The sequence below is a fragment of the Vigna unguiculata genome, chromosome 7, assembly GCF_004118075.2.
Source record: "Vigna unguiculata cultivar IT97K-499-35 chromosome 7, ASM411807v1, whole genome shotgun sequence".
Taxonomy (NCBI): Eukaryota; Viridiplantae; Streptophyta; class Magnoliopsida; order Fabales; family Fabaceae; genus Vigna; species Vigna unguiculata.
The window spans coordinates 35960492-35980168 of record NC_040285.1 but is presented as its reverse complement, the minus strand read 5'-3'; the positions used below and the strand labels follow the sequence as shown (position 1 = coordinate 35980168).

Here is a 19677-nt window from a genome sequence, read left to right as displayed (position 1 = left end):
GCCTCCAAGTTCTTGTTATTTTTTTTTTTTTACACTACCAGTTTTTTATTATTTGATACTGTTACTTTGTGAGGTATATGAAACTGAATGCTCTGTCTGGTTTCGTAACTTCATGGTGACTTTACTAGACTCTATATGTGAGACATGCTCGAATTTATCCATTTGTTTTAGTTGTTTTATGTAAGGTAAATGATGTATTAAACGATGCAACACAGGGCATTTCTACTCATTACTTATTATTTTTTTATCAACAAAAAATAAATATTAGTTAAAGAAAATATTTGAGAGATATTTTAATTCTTATACAGAAAGTACAGAATCTGTACATATAAATTAACAACATGACTCCAACATCAAAAAAATATCAATGAAAAACAAATAATCTCAACCTAAAACATCAAAAAGACAATATATAACAGAATTCGGAGAGCTACTTTGTAATCCATATGACAGTATTTCTACTCATTATGTTATCATCAACATAAAAAAACAGCATAATAAAACAAATTTAATAGTAAATTTATCATCGCTCGAAAAATTTTGTTCATTGCACTACAGATGCATTTTCTTTTTTACACACACCTGTTTTAGTTGTTATTAAATTGCATCAGTCATAAAAGTAACAAAATAATATAGCTGAAATGAATTATTAAACGTCAATAATTAGAAATGGTAAAAAAGATTATAACTACAAAAGTTAATAACATTTATCGTTGTGAAACAAATGTTGCAACAAAAATATAACTTTTCCTTTATTAACAAAAATAATATTAAATTAATGAAATAATTAAATTACGTTCTTTTTATCAACAAATATATTGTATATATTTTGAAACATTAGAGGTGTTCCAACCCGTATACAAATATAAATTTTTTTCATAATATAGTGTACCTTCAATCAACCAAAATAATCAGTACGTTTATATACCAAAAAGTCCTAACATGTATTCATCCATTAGGACAGTCCAATTGTAAATACAAACATCTCATATAGCAAGGTTGAGTCTAGTTGTAGTATGTCCAATGTAATGTATCATGTCTTGACAGTCCACTCCATATCTTTATAGGATTTTTTTGTAAAGTTTCTTCACAAAATAATCCACATAATTATGTTTTGCATCTTGTCCTATCAACAGGTGTTTGAGGATACATTTTAGTTCCTGTAGATACCGATGTATGTATTGGTCTATCAACATTCATCGTTAGATAATGTCTACCACAACTAATTATCAATATCCATGTCTTTAATTTGTATTTCCTTATATGCTAATCGCATTGTCCAACCATCAGTTTTACCTTAAAGGAACATACAAAATTATAGTAAAAAAGTCGTAATGAGGAAAAACTTTGACACTAATTGATAGAGTGAAAACATAGAGGGAAGTTTGTAAGAGAATATAATAGTTATCTTGGCTCACAATTGCACATTATACACTATGTCAGAAGCTGTTTCTTAAAGATGCAGTGGAATATGTAGAGGGAAGTGTAGCAAAGGAACGGTTGCAGACAAAGATAAAAATATTGTAGTCCTCACCACTGTTTTGGTGTTTTGGCCATTACTACAGTACAGTATAATGCTTATATTTGAAATGCTTTAAATATGGCTGCTGTATAAAGGAGCTGGGATAACAATAATGAATATACGTTTCAGGGCTAGTGTGAGTCAACAAGTTAGAATTTCGTGTCAATGATGCATATATTCGATTTGTTTTGAGGATTTCAAGTAGTTTTCCATTGTCATTTTGTGGGTTTGGCAGATATATATTTAGCTAGTACTATGATGCCATACTAGTGCATCAATGTATACAGGACAACTTTTTGTATAAGGGTTAGAACACTCCTTAAGTGTTCTTTTAATTTTAATTCATTCTTTGTTGATAAAAAAAAAAGTGAAAACATAGAATCATACATGTATTATACCTAAGAATCTAATAATACTTTTCATGCATACAGTTATAATAATCCTATACTATTTTATAGATTTTAGACATATTATAAACTATTAGATTACGTTAACCTGCGTACACAACATAAATAAAAAAAAAAAACAAGAAATTAACACTTTTTATGCTCCTCTCCCTTATTAAGTTTACTGTGCTCAAAGATTACATTACATTGGCAAATTAAGAGGTTAAAAAGATTGTATTATACATACAAAACAATTTCAAACCTTACCAAAAATATGACATGTAAAAACAAGTTGAAAAGTAATATAACTAAAGTGTATACTCTGGCTATCTGAAAATAGGTTCCAGTTCAAAGAATCACTTCAGAGACTTAATAATATTTTTGAAGAAAAAACTCTATGCTTTCAAATGAGTGAGTTTATATCAATGAAAAACCATATTAACAATTTGAATGCACACATAAATCTATATCGCTTTACGAGTTATAGATGTGATAGAAACACTTTCATTTGTTTGGTTGGTAGGGATCTTTGATACTAAATGTACATGTCATTAACCTTGATATATAAAGGTAGAATGATCGGGAACACTTTATATATATTTTTTGTATATGGGTTGGAGTACCCCAAGTACTCCACTATACATATAAATACTTATACTTTGCCGATAAAAAAAAAATTAACAATTTGAATATTGTTATTTGCCAATATTTCAATTGTAAATTTCAACATATTTGACCATGAATAGGACTTCTACTTTAAAGCTTATTTTATTTGTATGATCACTTCATCATCAATATGAAATAATATTAATGAATACTTAATTTTTTTTAAGGATGTTGCTGGAGTGTATAGTAGAGCGGAGCAAGGTACAACACATAAGATCTTATTGTGCATAATTTTTGTCATTTTTTTTGGCCAACCAACACCGTGGACATTTTACACTATTGTACTCACAATGTTATTTTGTAAAAGATAAATTACAAAAATGAGCATAAACTAAAAAATTAAAAAAAAAGAGAAGAAAATTGAGTTGCAGGTTGACCAAATCTATTAAGTTTAAAGCATGTGACTAGGTATTAGTACTAAATATTTGATTTCTTCATTATTAACTTTAGCTATAGAAGTCCACACCATTGTCTCTATTACAAAAGTTTTGATGACAATCATTTTATCATTTTTAGTATTATATATAAGTGAGGCATTGGTGGTAGTTCCCAACAGAAATCGAATAAAAAAATTGAGTAACTCAGATAAAAAAAATTGAGAATACAAATTATTAAAGCATTCGATATTGAGCTAGTAAATAAGATTTTAGGTTCTCAAAATAATTATCTATTAAAAAATTTGCACCCTTTTAACATGAAAAATTAGAAGCAAGTTTCTACCCGATTTGATCAATTATATACAAGTAATCCGAGTAATTACAATGAAGAAAATAAGAATTCTGTGTCATTTTTTGTTGTTAAAAGCGTTAAAAGTGAATTTTAAATCTAATTCAACTCTACAAAATCAATTTATAAGATGAGGATTGTATCCACCTATATATTATAAATTGACCTTATCTTTAGTCAATGTAAAACTTCCTGTAGAAAGGAAGAAAAGGTTATAGTAACTTTTCGTTATGAGTAAATTAGGTTTACAACATAAATATCTTCTCACTTGGGCACGTGAGAGATTGATTAATCACACTGCAAACTGGCGTTGGAACACGAAAGGTGGAAGAAAGCAAGGTTTTTAAATTATTAATCAGCTCGTTTCCAAATTATTTTCTTAAAGTTAGGAAGTAAAAAGGACCCCAAGTTTTAGCAACAGACGTTGACTTTGTTTGTGGTTCACAAAGCATTTATAAAACTATATATATTCATCTGTCTTCCAAAACTAAGGTAGGGGAAGGAGGAAAATAAAATTTTAAACCACCAACAACAATGGCAAACAAATACGTTGCATTGTTGTTGGTGGTGTGCCTCATAACCGCTGCAAGTGTCGATGCTCAAGAAACACAACAACCATGCTTTGAGCATTGTGTCTCATTTGACTGCGGCGAGAACCCCTCAAACTTTTGCAAGTTCCTCTGTGGCTTCGGTTGTTCTGCTGCAGGGATGTCAAGTAAGATCATTTTTTGTTTTCTATGTATATTCAAATAACAAAGTTTAATAAACCCTAAACTGTTTTAACCAATAAAGAAAATCATTTCTTCTTCTTTTAGGGTTTAGATTCCACTGTCGAACAGCAAAATTGTTAAGGATCATAAGGCATTAGATTATTCATGTTTATGTGTAATTTGATAAACATTTATTATTGTTGAGTTTGTGATTTTAAAACATAATGCAGCAAATTTAGTAGAATCACATGGAGTGTGGGCAGAAGGACCAGAATCATCATTGGCAGAAGCACCACAATTCTCAAGGAAGGTACAAGCACATTGGTGAAAGACTAAGGAATGCAATTCTGGGTTTTGAATAATAAGGCCTCAGTTTGTAGCATAGGTTGGGGAAAATATATTTACTCGGGCTTAACATGGGTTTTTCTCATCAACAAGAGGACATGATCTTTTTATTCATGTCCTAATCCCCCTTTCCTCCAATTATCAACTATCATTAAATGAAATATTATCCATCTTCTTCTCACTTTCTTCTTCTTTTCTTTTCTTTTCCACCAAATATACACTTTGTTTTCTTCATTAGTATTATATATTTTGTTTGTGTTTGCGTGGAGAGAGAAAAGAGAGAATAACATATATATTTTCTATTTTAACTATTTATTTTTTAATATAATTAAATTATTTATTATGAATTCAAGCGTAAAACAATTTTTAAAAAAAAATTGATTTGCATTATGGGTGACGGGCAAATAAATCATTTTAATAAATATTATTTAAATTACTCGTTTTTTAAGGAAAAATCTTTTAATAATATATACAAATATGTGTAATATTTGATTTTTTAAATTAAATATGAGAATATATATATATATATATATATATATATATATATATATGTATATATATTGTTTTATTTTTGTCTCAATTTTAAATTATTAAAACAATCATCATAATGTTGTGTTTAGAAAAATAAAGGTGGATGAAGAAGAAATTCTATGTTTGGCTCAACTGAGGATTTGGGCATGGATAAGAAGTAAAAATAAAAAAAGCATCATTCTCATATTCTGACTGGTATTTATGTTCTGTGCAATGCATTAAAACTTTGCAATAATATGCTTATACATGCAATTACGTATAAATAATTATCGAACATATATACAATAGGACATTTTGTAGTTAATAGAACTCAGACAATATAGTTTAGAGATTTTTTTTTAAGGGAAATGATTTGTAATAGAAGACGAACCATGTGAAAAATATGATAAATCATCTTTATGATAAATTATCCAAGTGTTAGCTGAAATATGAGTGGTGGTGTGAAGATATCATCGACTTTTCACATACACATACATTTGTAATAGCAATATTGTTATTAAGATGGAAAACAGAGGATGACACAATAATAGGATGTAAAAATTAACTCTTGGTAGAATATCAATATATCAGGAATAAAGTTTTTCAGAAACAATGTACCAATGTATATAAATTGTATATAAGGGTTGGAGTACCCCAAGTGTTCCTATTTAAATACATATTTACACTTTATACTTGCCGATTAAAAAAAAATCATCATAGTTTATATTACGTAACCTATAAATTATTCTATCTAATTCTTAGTTTTGTTTTTCTGAATTACATACTTTTTTTTTCTTGTGTGATTTTGTTATTATTTTATCAAATGTAAACATTAATTTTATTAAATTAAATAGTTTTTAGAACAATTATTCTATTATTTATAGAACAAAGATATATTATTTTTTAATATATTTATAAATTATTATTTTTTCAAATCAAAATATCTTATTCTCTCAATTTAAGGGTTAATATCGTGCATAGCTATATTCGTGGGATAAGGATGATATTTTGTTTTCTTAGATATAAAGATGTGGATGAATTTTTATTTAGGATATAAGGGTAAGATAGTTAAAGTCATATAGCACCGTCGGTTGACATCTCTATTTTTCATCGTTTCGCAATATGATAATTTTAATTTCAGTAGCTTGAAAGAAAATTTATATAAATTATCTTTGTTCTAAAATTTTTAAATTTATATGATTGGAAGCCTTATTGAATCTAGTTTTAGAATATAAATTTCTAAAAAGAAAATAGTTTACCAGTACACTTGTAGAAAATAAAGAAATATATGAATAAGAGAATTGTATAGTATTGACTCCGTATAAAATGTTATGTGTGTTATTTAAACATACCAAATTAATTCTATAAATCACAAGTAAATGGGCATAAAACACGTGTCTATGCTAACATCTCCCTCAAACTCTGAATGCATTTAGCATTGTGAGTTTGTCAAATAAAAAATACAAAACGGAGTGTGACTTGGTAAATATATCTGCAATCTGTAGAGTCGAAGGAACAAATGGTAAAGATACAGTGCCAAGTTGAAGATGATAAAGTAAAATGACAATCTGTTCAATATGCATGGTTCACTCATGAAAAACAGAGTTGCGAAGAATATGAATAACATTTTTATTGTCACAATGTAGAGGCGTAGGATCTTTCAAATAGACACCTATATCTGCAAGTCACCAACGCAGCCAAATAATCTCATAGGTAGTCAAAGTCATCATGCGATACTCAGCTTCTGTGGAGGATCGAGATGTAACATCTTGTTTCTTACTCTTCCATGATATAAGTGAATTGTTAAGAAAAATACACCATCCAGTAGTGAATTTTCGATTATCAGGATCACCATTCAAATCCGCATCACAATAGGCACACAAGTCTAAAGAGGACGTAGGAGAAAGCAAAAGGGACTAAAATTGAGTGTCCCAAAGATACTTCAAAATACGAAGAAAAACACCCCAATGAACTGTTGTAGAAACTTAAATAAACTGACTAACATGAATAACATGTGCAATGTCTGGACGAGACATAATAAGATAAACCAGATTTCCAACAATAGTTTAATATAAAGTAAAATTAGTCAAAGGAATACCATCTTATAAGAAATATCATATACTTGTCTCAAGAGGAGTATTAACAATTTTGTTCTCAATAAGTTGAACACACTCAAATAGTTCAATAGTATACTTAGACAAGTAAAAAAAAAAACTTTGAAAGAAGAACAACCTCATTATCCAAATAATAATACAGTATATCCAAATCTTTCAAATCAAAACAATGTTATAATGCAGTTTTTAAGGATGTAATTCCTTGTAAATATATACAGTATATAATGTTCAACATCGGATCCAATACTAAATTCCAACCAATTATGGCTTGGCCACCTTTTCAAACTTCACTGCAAATTCTTGAAGGGTTGTTCTTACATGTACAAAATAATAATGAAAACATTAATACTTCCACTTATCTTAATATTATTACTCATCCCAACAAAAAGGTACTTACTTTTATTGAAATTAGGTACCCATGATTTTTTGGTGATATATATATATATATATATATATATATATATATATATATATATATATATAATATAATATAATATTTCTCTTAGATATCAAAACATAGTATAGTTTAGTTAGGATCCTAGATAATATCTCTTGAAATTTAAAAATAAAATTACAAAATTGATTCTACTGCTGTAGATATGAAAAAAAATATACAAAGGAGGCCTTCATAAATCTTAAGTGTTAATTTTAATAAATTTATCGTAGTTGCGTATTTATCATTGAAAACAAAACACTGATGATAGAATCCTAAACTGTTACATATTTGCAATTTGAAGGAATAAATAACTATTTATTTTTCAAATTATATATTTGTTTAAGTTATAGAAAAATATGAAACTAATATAGCTGAAGAGGTAAGCTGTTATTAAGATTAAGTTAATGCGGCTTGGAAGTAGACAGAGTAGTTGCACCTTCAGTTTATAAATTCGGTTGTGTTTTTAAGAATATTTATTTGGATGAAATGTGTTTTTAATGTTTAAATTTAAATTTATTTTTATTTCAAAGTTTATTAACTTGTATTTTTAAATTTTAAAAGTAAATAAATATAATATTTTTATTTAATTATGTAATTTCTTTAAAATTTATTAAATGATATTTCAAATTGATATTTGAATTGCAACGTATTAAAGAATGTAAATAATTAACAATTGCAACGTATTAAAGAATGTAAATAATTAACAAATTTTAATTTTACGTCAAAATTTAAATATAGAAAATATATTTAACTGAATATTATTTTTTTATAAGAAATTTTATTTAATAATGAATAAAGCAAACTAATGGAATGGACCGCGAAAAGGGGAAGAAAACAAGCTATTTTAAATGTTAATTAGTCGATTTTGAATTTCTTTTGTTAAAGTTAGGATGGTGTAACTAACATGAACCCTAAATTTTAGCAACAGGCATTGACTCTGTTTGTGGTTCGTAAACGATTTACACAGCTATATATACCCATCTATGTTCCAAGAGTAAAGTGAGGTGAGGAGGAAAAGAAAACCACCAGCAACAGCAAAAGAAAACAAAGGAAAAAACAAATAAATGGGAAACACATACGTTGTAGTGTTGCTGGTGGTGTGCCTCGTAGCTGGTGCAGGTGTTGATGCTCAAGTAGATAGCATGGGTCAATGCGTTAAAAGTTGCCTTGATAACCAGTGCGGCGAAAGCCCCTCAATGCTTTGCTCCTTCGTTTGTAAATTCGGTTGTGCATCCGTAGGGATGCAAATGGGTATTATAACTTAATCTATTTATACTTTAATATTTCTTTATTTATTCACATGTAGAGGATTTAATTGATAAACATTTATTAATGGTGAGTTTGTGATTTTTTTAAAATATATGCAGCGGGTTTGATAGAAGCACATGCAGAAGCACCGTGGGCAGAAGCACCGTGGGCTGAAGCACCGGAATCATCATGGACAGAAGAAGCGGAAGAATCATCGTGGGCAGGAGCACCAGGTTTCCCAAGGAAGGTTCTAGCACCTGTTGGGAATGACTACACAGCAGAAATGCAAGTCTATCGTATTGAGACCTGAGAGCTTGTAGGGTTGGGGCTTTATCATCAACCATAGGACATAATATTCTTTTTTTCATGTCCATATCCTCCTTTCCTCAGATCACATTAAACTAAATATTATCCATTTTTGTCTCACTCTCTTCTTTTTTTTTTTTTTTTCATGGATTAAATATGTTTTGAGTAAAATTTGAAATTAATTTTTGTTCGAAATTTTATTCAAATTTAGTCTCTCAACTTTCAACTTTTAAAATGTGTGGATTTAATATTTTTAATCAAATTTTGTTAAGTTTATTTGATACGTTTTTTTGCTAATGTTAATGTTAAAAGCAGAAATATGTTAAACGGGACAAACAACTCAAATATTATCATATAGAATATTTCAGCTAACATCAAAACATAAATGTATCAAATAAACTCATATCAAATAAACTCAAATAAATATATTTTAAACATTTTAAACGTCAAATAAACTTAAAACATTTTATTTGATAAAGTTCTTAATAGAGTAATTTTTAATTCTTTTATGGACTTTACAAAAATAAAGTAATACATTTTTTGGATTTTTTTTTACCCAAAATGAATGTTTGCAAAGTTTGTGAAACAAAACTTTATTAAACTATCACTTTTCTTTCTATGATTGAAAAACTTTTGAGTAAAAATTAATTTCAATTTTTTCTTCAAATTAAAATAAAAAACATATTTAATCCAATTTTTTTTATCATCTACACTTTTTTTCTTTGTTTTTCCGTTGATATTGAAATATTTTGAAATAGATACATTTACGTATGACCACTCTTATTCTATATTAATAAGAAAATAAAAATATTTTTTAATTAATATTAAACTTTATTAATTTAATAAAATTGAATAAATAATTACAAAATTTAAAAAATAAATAAACAATAAAATTAATTTATATTAATAAAAAATAAAATGAACACCGAAATATATATATATATATATATGCTTTTAGCGTTAAAAGAGCAATTTTCTTTATTAAAAATTATAAATATCTATTTGTGTATGCATCTATAACGATATATACACATGATATTCTTTTATATCTTTCGTTATTTTTTTTTTATCTTTAATTATTATTTTAAACATTAATTGTTTTATAAATAATTTATCTTTAATTGTATTTTAAAATTTATTTTACTTTTAGCAATTTTTAAAAAAAATTATATATTTTATTTTTCTAATTTTATATTTAATAAATAATTTAAAAATTAATTATATATTTTTTATTAATTTAAATTTAAATTTTTATAAAAATTAAAAAATTGAACACACGCTAGTATAAAAAAAGAGAAAAATTAATTTATATTTTTTATTTCAACTATTTATTTCTAATGAAATTAACATTGCTTTTTAGTTTGACTCTTTAACTATTTTAATATAGTTAAACATGATACAAATTAAAATTATATATATATATATATATATATATATATATATAAATAAATGAAAACTTACTTTACTTTATAATAATAATAAAAATTCTTTAATTATTAAAATATAAAAGTTATTGAATTTGTAAGGTTAAAATACCTTTTTGGTCCCAATTTTCGTCAAGTATTTTCAAATAAGTCCTATTTTTGGTTTTGTGTTCAAATAGGTCCTAATTTTCATCAATTTTGTTCAATTAGGTCCTTTTTTGCTAAAATCGTTTAAATCATTAACGGCCATGAACAGTGACTGCCACGTATCACTTCGTGGTTTTTTTGAATTTTTTTTATTTTTATTTTTATTTTTTTGAATTTTTTTTTTAAAAATTTTAAAATTTTTTTAATATCTTTTTTAAATGTACACGTGTCAATCCAAGAGCGTGTCACGTGTCACTTCGTGATTTTTCTGAATTTTTTTATTTTATTTTTTTTGAATTTTTTTGAATTTTTTTAAATGTCCATGTGTCAACCTAGTAGTGTGTCATGTGTCAAAGTCAATATTCTATATTTAATTTGGTCCCTATATTTGTTATTTTCGTTCAATTAGGTCCCAATTTTTGTTAACATTAACCAATTTGGTCCCTATCAAAGATGTGACCAAATTAAATTTTTATATCAAAGTTATAATGATATGAATTTTAATATATTATATAAAAATATTTAATAAAAAATGTGAATTTTAATTTAAAAATTAAATTTGGTTTTAATTTAGAGAGAGACCAAATTGGTTAATGTTAACAAAAATTGGGACCTAATTGAACAAATATAACAAATATAGGGACCAAATTGAATTTAGATCATCGACTTTGACACGTGGCTGGGTTGACACGTGGACATTTAAAAAAAATTCAAAAAAAATTCAAAAAAACCACGAAGTGACACGTGGCACGCTCTTGGGTTGGCACGTGTACATTTAAAAAAAATTCAAAAAATTCAAAAAAAATTCAAAAAATTTTAAAAAATAAAAAAAAATAAAAAAAAAATTCAAAAAAATAAAAAAAAATTCAAAAAAATCATGAAGTGACACGTGGCAGTCACTGTTCATGGCTGTTAATGATTTTAACGGTGTTAGCAAAAAATGACCCAATTGAACAAAATTGACGAAAATTGGAACCTATTTGAATACAAAACTAAAATTAGGACTTATTTGAAAAAACTTGACAAAAATTGGGACCAAAAAGGTATTTTAACCAATTTGTAAATAATTAAAAAGATAGTTATGAAGTTTTAAAGATAAAATAGTTAATACAAATTTTATATTAATAAAGGTAAAATTTAGAACAAAATATACTAAACAACATTTAATATATATATATATATATATATATATTTTATTTTCTTTATTTGTTATGAAGTTAACTGTAATGTAATTTATATATTAAAGATTTGATTTATATAAAAACGAATACTTATCAGACGTATTGCATATCCTAACATAGTAGTTATAAAAAATTAACCTTCATCTTGCCGATGAACTGCTCTCGGAAGAGCTTATCCTTTCGGAACTGTTTGCATCTGCTTGGTATTAGTAGATGTTTGGCAGCAACATGTCACGGTTAATTGAGCTGCTTAAATTTGTATTGAAAAAAAGGAGACACTAAAAATAATAATTGAAAAGCAATAGACATAACAATAAAACAAAATGCGGTGAGCGTGGATCGAACACGCGACCTTCAGATCTTCAGTCTGACGCTCTCCCAACTGAGCTATCCCCGCAGATGTCATGTTCATAAAATAATACTTAATCAAAATATAACACGCGACCTTCAGATCTTCAGTCTGACGCTCTCCCAACTGAGCTATCCCCGCAGATGTCATGTTCATAAAATAATACTTAATCAAAATATAACTCATTATTAAAAGAAAATTCTTCGCGCAGTTATATAAAGAAAATATTAAATATTTGTCCTCATGAAATAGTTTAATCTTCTTTTACAAAGGTTTAAAAATATAATATTCTTAATATATTAACTTTAAATTAAAATATTATATATTCTGATACATTCAATATGTCTCATTTTTTAGGAGTCGAATCAATCTTAGTTTAAATATTTTTTAATCCTTTTATCCTCTTAAACACTTCTTAAGGACAAAATAATGACGGAGTTTCACTCTTTAAAGTAGACAATATCTTAGAAACGTGTTCGTAAACGAATAATACCTTATAAACGTGTTTAGATTTGGATTGAATTGGAATTGAGAATTGATATTAAATAATAGTAAGTTAAATTTTTATTGTAATGGATAAGAAAAGTAGTCTAACTCTTTTTATAATTGATTTATTTGTACAATTAGTAATTAATATATTTATTGAAAGAATAATTACATTTATAATTGTAGTCACTTTGAAGAGATGATCTTACTCTTTATATATAATATAACACAAGTAAATAGATTATATTCTTTTTAAAATAAATTTATTGTGAAAATTAAGCAGTACTTTTTTTTTTTTAACTTGTAAAAAGATACATTTAGATTGAAAAATCTTAATTTACAAAAAGTTTATCTTTTCTACCACTAACATTTGTACGAGAGATATAATATTGACAAATATAATTATTTATACGTTACTACAATTTGATATAAACATGTAGGCCTATAAATAAAATATATTAACATATTTATGTAAAGTGCAGTATCTTTTTTATGTTCCAAGAAATGAATATTAACATGATATCTTCGGAGTTTCAAATTAATATATGGGACACACATAAAAATTGTTCTTGAGATTATGCATTCTCTTCCTTAAAGGATTGTTCCAAACACGACCTATTGCTCACTACTAATCATTCATGTAATATAGATTCATTTCTTTTTCTTTTTTAATCAAGAACGCTCTTTTGCATTGTAAAGTAAAATATTAATTAATTAACATTTAAATGATAATTTAGCAAAAACAATGCGGTGAACGTTGATCGAACACGTGACCTTCAGATCTTCAGTCTGACGCTCTCCCAACTGAGCTATTCCCGCACATGTTGAAAGAATGGCATATTTAATAAAATAGCTTTAAAACTATCACTCGTACAAATAAATTGTTAAAATATACATGTTTACAGGAATTTTGTAAGATTTTAAATAAATTATAATGACATGATTGGAGGCCAATTTTTTTTTTATGAGATTTAACTGCTTATTTAGTCCGTATATTTCACAGAATGACTTTAAATCCTAACACACACACACACACACACACACACACACACACACATATATATATATATATATATATATATATATATATATATAGAGTTGAGATCAATATATATTATTAGTTAAATAAGTCTATAGTAGTATAAAAATGTATAATTAAAATTTTCTTAATTTAGTTTTGATTATTATATGAATAAAATGATACAATTACAGAATATTTATATATAAAAATTACATAATAATTTTTTTCATTGATAAAAATTATCTCCTTTTGTATTCATAACTTGAAAAGAAAATAATAATTCTATAACCTATAAACAGATAGAAAGCTATCATGAATAGAAAAAAACGAGAGAAATAATAGTAGAGCACAAGAAAAAAATAATTAGAAGCAAACAGATTGTAGAAAATTTAAGCAGTCTAAAGTACTACCAATTCTAGTTCTAATGTGTTCTTACAATTATGAAGGGAAGAAAATGAGATATTTATCTTTAAATTTATTTGTTTGTTTATTTTATATTATTTTTGTTCATTTGTTCTATATTATTTTTACTCTCTGATGTATCTTCAATGTCATTTTATTTCATTAATTGTTTATTTTATAATTATATTTACTTAATCTGTAATCATTATATACGAGTTGGCTATTAGTGAAGATAAGCAAAAGTCTGACAAATAAACTATACGTACATATAATGATATGTTTGAATTTGTCTCAATTTTGATAGTTATGTGTACGAGTAATATTTGATTATTTAGATTTAGTATGAGCATAAAAATGGATATATAAAAAATTGTCTGTCTTCTTATCTTGTCCCAATGTTACTCGTCCAATGTTACTCGTCCCGGTTTTAAATTATTAAAGCACTTCTAATTTATTTGGTAATCAAACAAACATATATTAACATTTATTTAGTTCTTAGTATTGGAATTTTGTTTATAAGATATATATTTGATTATTTTTATTTATTTATTTGATATTATTATTTGATATATATTTTTTCTTGATATTTGATATTAAAAGAAAGATATATATATATATATATATATATATATATATATATATATATATCTTTTAACATTAAATATAATATCATATTGTTTTAGTATTTTTGTGTATAAAGATATTTAATTAATATCTAAATTAGTAAATTGACATATATGATGCGGAAACGGTTATACTTGTTTCTCGATAAAATTTTAGATGTGACAAAAATTTCCATAGCAGTTGAAATAAAGATGAAATCAAGAATGACTTTTTATTTCAAATTTATATCCAAATGAGATAATGAAATCTCGGTTGCCATACCATGTGTTGACCTAAGATTCCTAAATGAAGTTGTACAATTTGTCAAAGACCAGCGTAAGGATGTTTTTCGTGGAGAGAATAAATACAATGGCTGAATTATATGCTCTTGGTTTCCATGTACTGACAACGATTGGTAGCAGAAAAAATGCTATTTTATGCTATTAATGGGCTTTCCTTGAGATTCTGATTAAAGCTACAAATTTGCTTTGGAATTGGGTTGTACTGTACCCATTGTAGATTGTAGCTTCGTACAGGGTTGTCTAAATTTATGTTAGAGATTGTATAAGAATTTAGAATAAATTAAGAACGTCTTTAAAATGCAAATATTATTAATAGGCTCAACTATACAGTTTGATAGAAAAAAAATGGCAATGAATGATGTACAATATTACTCAGAATTTTGCATACAATGACGAATATTAATGGTTAGTTTTTGTTAGTAAACTAGTTGAATCCATAACATTTTCTACTATATTTCCTAAATTTATTAAATCAATTTTATTTTTCTAAATTATTAATAAAGACATGAAACCGATACACTAGTGTAGAATCGCATTTTTACCTCACCTAATAGGCCTCGGTTGGCAAGGAACCGAAGCATATAATGACGCGGTGACATTTTTGCAATGTCAGACAACTTTTATGCCTCGGTTCAAGAAAAATCCGAGGCCAAAAGGGGTTATAGACTTCGGTTCAAAAAAAACCGATGCCAAAAGGGGTTATAGGCTTCGGTTAAAAAAAAACCGGTGCCAAAAGGTCCTCCCAAAAATTTCAACTTTCCCGCTATTTTTAATTTTTCATTTTGAACGAAAAGGATTATACCTCAGTTGTCCAGGAGCCGGGGCAGAAAATGGTTTTATGCCCCGGTTTTTAATTAAACCGAGGAAGAAGAGTTAGGTTAAAATAAAAACCCAAATCACAAAAATCAGCACTTCGTCTTCTTCTCTGTTCGCGAGGTTCTTCTTCCCATTTTCTCTGCATCAAGTTCTTCTTCTTCTCTCAAGGTTTTTTACCCAATCCTCTCTAAAGTTCCAAACTTTCTTTCACACCAACATCTCAGATCCAACATGCAATCACACAAACTTTCTTTCGTTTTACTTTCTCTCGAAGGTGACGCACATGGAGGTTTGATGGTTTGCGATTCTGGTTCGTTCGCAGGCTAATGGTGCAGATGCGTCGTTCTTCGTTCTAGTGCGTAGTTCTTCGTTCTGTGGTTTCTCGTCTCAGGCGCAATCTGTTATGGTGTTTTGGATATTCTTTTTGCAGGTTGTTTGAAGGTGGTTGATGTGCTTCACGATGTAGGTGCAGATCTGATGGTGTTTGCGTTTTCTAGTTTAGTTGCGAGGTGCAGCGTGATGGTTGGCGTTGCAGATCTGTGGCTTCAAAGTCGTGAGGTGCAGCGTGATGGTTGGCATTGCAGATTTGTGGCTTCAAAGGTGCGAATGTTTGCAGTGTTCTTTAAGCAAGAACTGCTAAGAGGAACTGGAGAAATCCCATTAGGGAGGCAACCGTTTAATTTTTTTTAATTTTTAATGCATATTATGCCTCGGTTCCCTCCATAACCGAGGTAGTAATGGAGAAATATGCATCGGGTCATAACCGAGGCAGAAAGCTCATCCCTTTTTGACTCGGCTAGATATGCCTCGGGTCTTTAACCGAAGCCAAATAGTCAAAATAACCGCGACCAAAACCTTTATCTGCACTGGTGATACCCTTTCTCCTTTCGTTATCATCTAATCATCGGACCACCTTATTACTTACTTCTGTGGTCATTTGAAGTTTTATTTTTTTTATGAAACTTTTTAGCTTCTTCAAAAACAATATAAGGGAGGGTTGACGTGGGACTTTCAACACACCTCCTCACACTTGCGTAAAAAATAACGAGTGATCTGTTACCGGATGGAATAAAATGTCCAAAAAATGTTAGGATAGGTTTTTAATTATGACTCTAATACCATGTTAGTAGTGAAGTTTTTAACCTAATTCAATTCCATAGAATTAACTTGTAAAGTGAAGTTTACACTCATTTATATATTGTGAATTAGCCTTAAGTTGATGTGAAATTCCGTGAAAAAATAATCTTATATACTTATGGATAAAAGACGAAATAATAGCCAACCCTCTATATATATATATATGTGTGTTTTTTTTTATCTAAATATACAACTACAATTAGTTAAATTATAATTTGCTTGGTTAAGAGGAGGAAAGCTGGTAGGAAGAATGCGAAATTATAGCAGTGAAAGTGTGGGATTATTTGTGGTGAAGGAGACACTTAAGGAGGTATATATGGCAATGTAGGTGGAAGAAAGGCAGGGAAGGAGGAAAAAGAAACCAACAACAGCAGGAAAAAAAAAATGGAAAAAAAATACATTTTGTTGTTGTTGGTGTGCCTTGTTGTGGCTGCGGGTGTTGGTGTTGGGGCGGAGGAATACACCGATTTGCAGAAAGATTGCTTCAGTCACTGCTGGCATGGTTGCTTTTTCCCCACATCATTCTGCGATGGGTGGTGTGCTGCAGCCTGCAAATACCCCATCAATCTGGGTAACTTCATTTTTTTTTTGGTCTTATTAATCAATTACTATTTTTTTTACGGAATTACCATAAATATTCTAAAATGGATCTAAGGTGGGTTTAATAGTAAAAGTTGAAACAAAAGTGATTTTGAATTCAACTTTCTTCGCTGAAAGATATAATTTGGTTCCAAAAAAAAGGGCGAAAAAAGTTGCGGGTTTAATTAAAAAATCACAAATATTCCAAAACATTTTTTTTTTTGTAAGCTTGAAATCACGTAGAGTATAAGTTCCGTTTACAATGTCTAATAATCAATTATGGTAGTCAGTGTCTAATAGAAGTATAATAAAAGTCATCTTTTCTTAGGTTGTGGAAAAATTCGTTTATATTTGATCTAGTTTAGACGCTATATGTTTTCTCTATTATGGTTTAGATAGTTGTAAAATCTAACTAGGAAGCATATTTTATAGGTATACGGTTTTTGGTCATACTCATAAAATCTAAATTTGAATATGATGAAACCAAAATTTCTGTTCTGTTCTGTTGGATTGCTTTATATTTTTTGCAGGTTTATGAAAATGAGCACTAGAAAGTAAACTTATCAGTGCAAGTAACGTGGTCATCAAAATTTTGAGAAGCTGCAAACAGAGACAAGTTTCATCGGGTGGATTGAAAATTTTGAGTATATCACGTAAAGATGGTAGGTTCTCTCTAGAAACGATAGAAAATATTGTGAAAACAAATTTGTATGTAGGACCTTGTAATTATTAATTTTTTATTTTGGTGAGTATATAATACCATGGATATGGTTTGGGATAACTATTTATTTTTTGTAAAAAGAAAAAGTATGTGGCTATAAATATTACAAAGTGTGTATGAATTGATTTCAGATAGCCTAAACAATGAGTAAAGTATAGCGTACGAACTAAGGAAGATGATTTACGCGGCACAGCCCCAACAATATCTAAACCAAGGGTTTCCAGTGAAGGACATTTACCATGTTTTTACTCACAAAGCTTTCTCATTCATCACTTTTTCCTCCTTCCCTCTCATTTTTCCATGATCATAATAATATCCTATCAAATTCTCTTTTTAATATTCTCATTTCTTCTTTCCTTATTCACCAATCCTACTTCCTCTCTATAACTAAAATTGTCTGCGTATATAAGCTGATTTGCTTTCACTGAGTTATTCAAGCCTGGCCCACGTAAAATCCAATCAGGTAAAATTCTTCATTTAGAACTCTTACAAAGAAAGTTTAAAAAAAAAAATAGTACTCATATATTTTTATTGGATTAAATGTATTATATTTATTAAAGAAGAGAAAGATTTCGGACTAAATACTACGAGTTGATGATCATGTTTATTTTTTTTGACAACCATAATCAGATTTTTGTTGTTTTAACTTATTCTTAATTAATATAAAATGAACATATTATTTTTCAAATTCATATATGTTATAAAATAAAGTTAAAATCCTTTTTTATCCTCTAACTCATTTAAAAAATTTAATTAGACCCCTAGTTTTTTTAACAATTAAGTCCTTTAGTTTTTAAAAATATCCATTTAGTTCATTTCCAATATATTAGTCTATGCATATCACGTGACACTTTGTAGTATTTTTAATTTTTTTACAAAAGAAAAAAAATATTTTCTTGTATTCTACATGTCAAACCCATATTCTATGTGTTTGTATAATGTCACGTGTAGTGTCAATATCACATGACAGTGTCTTGTATTCAATTTAGTCGTATATTTGAAATTTTCACTCAATTTAGTCACAATTGTTTTTTTTTTAAATGGAGCAATGTTATCCCTTTGTAAAATGAGACTAAAATAGTAATTAAGCTTAATTACAACTTATGTATGCATGTTAAAATAATTTTCTTAAATTTAAAGATCAAACTACTCCACCTAAATATTGAAATTAATTTTATTTTTCAATTAAAAATTAAAAAAAATACCTATTTTAGACTTATAACTTAAATAATTTAGAAAAAAATGTATTTTCCTTTTTTAGTTTATTTAAAAATTTAATGGTACAAATATATTTGCACCTTTTAACTTAATATATAGTAATTTAAAATAGATATTTTTTTATTGAAATTAAAAATGTAAAAAATAAAATTAATTTGAATATTCTTGAGTTATTCATTGTATAAATTCTAAAAAAATATTTTAATGTGCATATACAAACTACTGTAATTAAGCTTAATTACTAAGTTGGTCCTATTTTAAATAAGGATAACACTACTCCATTAAAAAAAGAATAAGACTAAAAATTGAATTAAAATACCAA

The 19677-nt window shown here is 27.3% G+C and overlaps 1 protein-coding gene, 1 long non-coding RNA gene and 1 other non-coding gene across 3 annotated transcripts; 2 read left to right on the top strand and 1 right to left on the bottom strand.

Moving 5' to 3' along the window:
- Positions 1-8427: 8427 nt before the first annotated feature.
- LOC114189493 lies at positions 8428-9089 on the top strand. The gene is made up of 2 exons (XM_028078068.1): positions 8428-8666; positions 8783-9089. The coding sequence occupies exons 1-2, from the start codon at positions 8480-8482 to the stop codon at positions 8971-8973; spliced, it is 378 nt and encodes a 125-aa protein (XP_027933869.1). The 5' UTR covers positions 8428-8479; the 3' UTR covers positions 8974-9089.
- Positions 9090-12045: 2956 nt separating this feature from the next.
- Positions 12046-12118, bottom strand: TRNAF-GAA. The gene has a single exon. It is a non-coding gene; the product is annotated as a tRNA-Phe (tRNA).
- Positions 12119-17193: 5075 nt separating this feature from the next.
- On the top strand, positions 17194-18450 carry LOC114189583. Its single transcript, XR_003605695.1, has 3 exons — positions 17194-17408; positions 17947-18078; positions 18269-18450. It is a non-coding gene; the product is annotated as an uncharacterized LOC114189583 (long non-coding RNA).
- The last annotated feature ends 1227 nt before the right edge of the window (positions 18451-19677 follow it).

Coding starts and splice junctions, on each gene's coding strand:
- LOC114189493 (XM_028078068.1), top strand. CDS start 8,480: ATGGGAAACACATACGTTGTAGTGTTGCTGGTGGTGTGCCTCGTAGCT. Junction 8,667..8,782: donor ATCCGTAGGGATGCAAATGG/GTATTATAACTT, acceptor AAATATATGCAG/CGGGTTTGATAGAAGCACAT.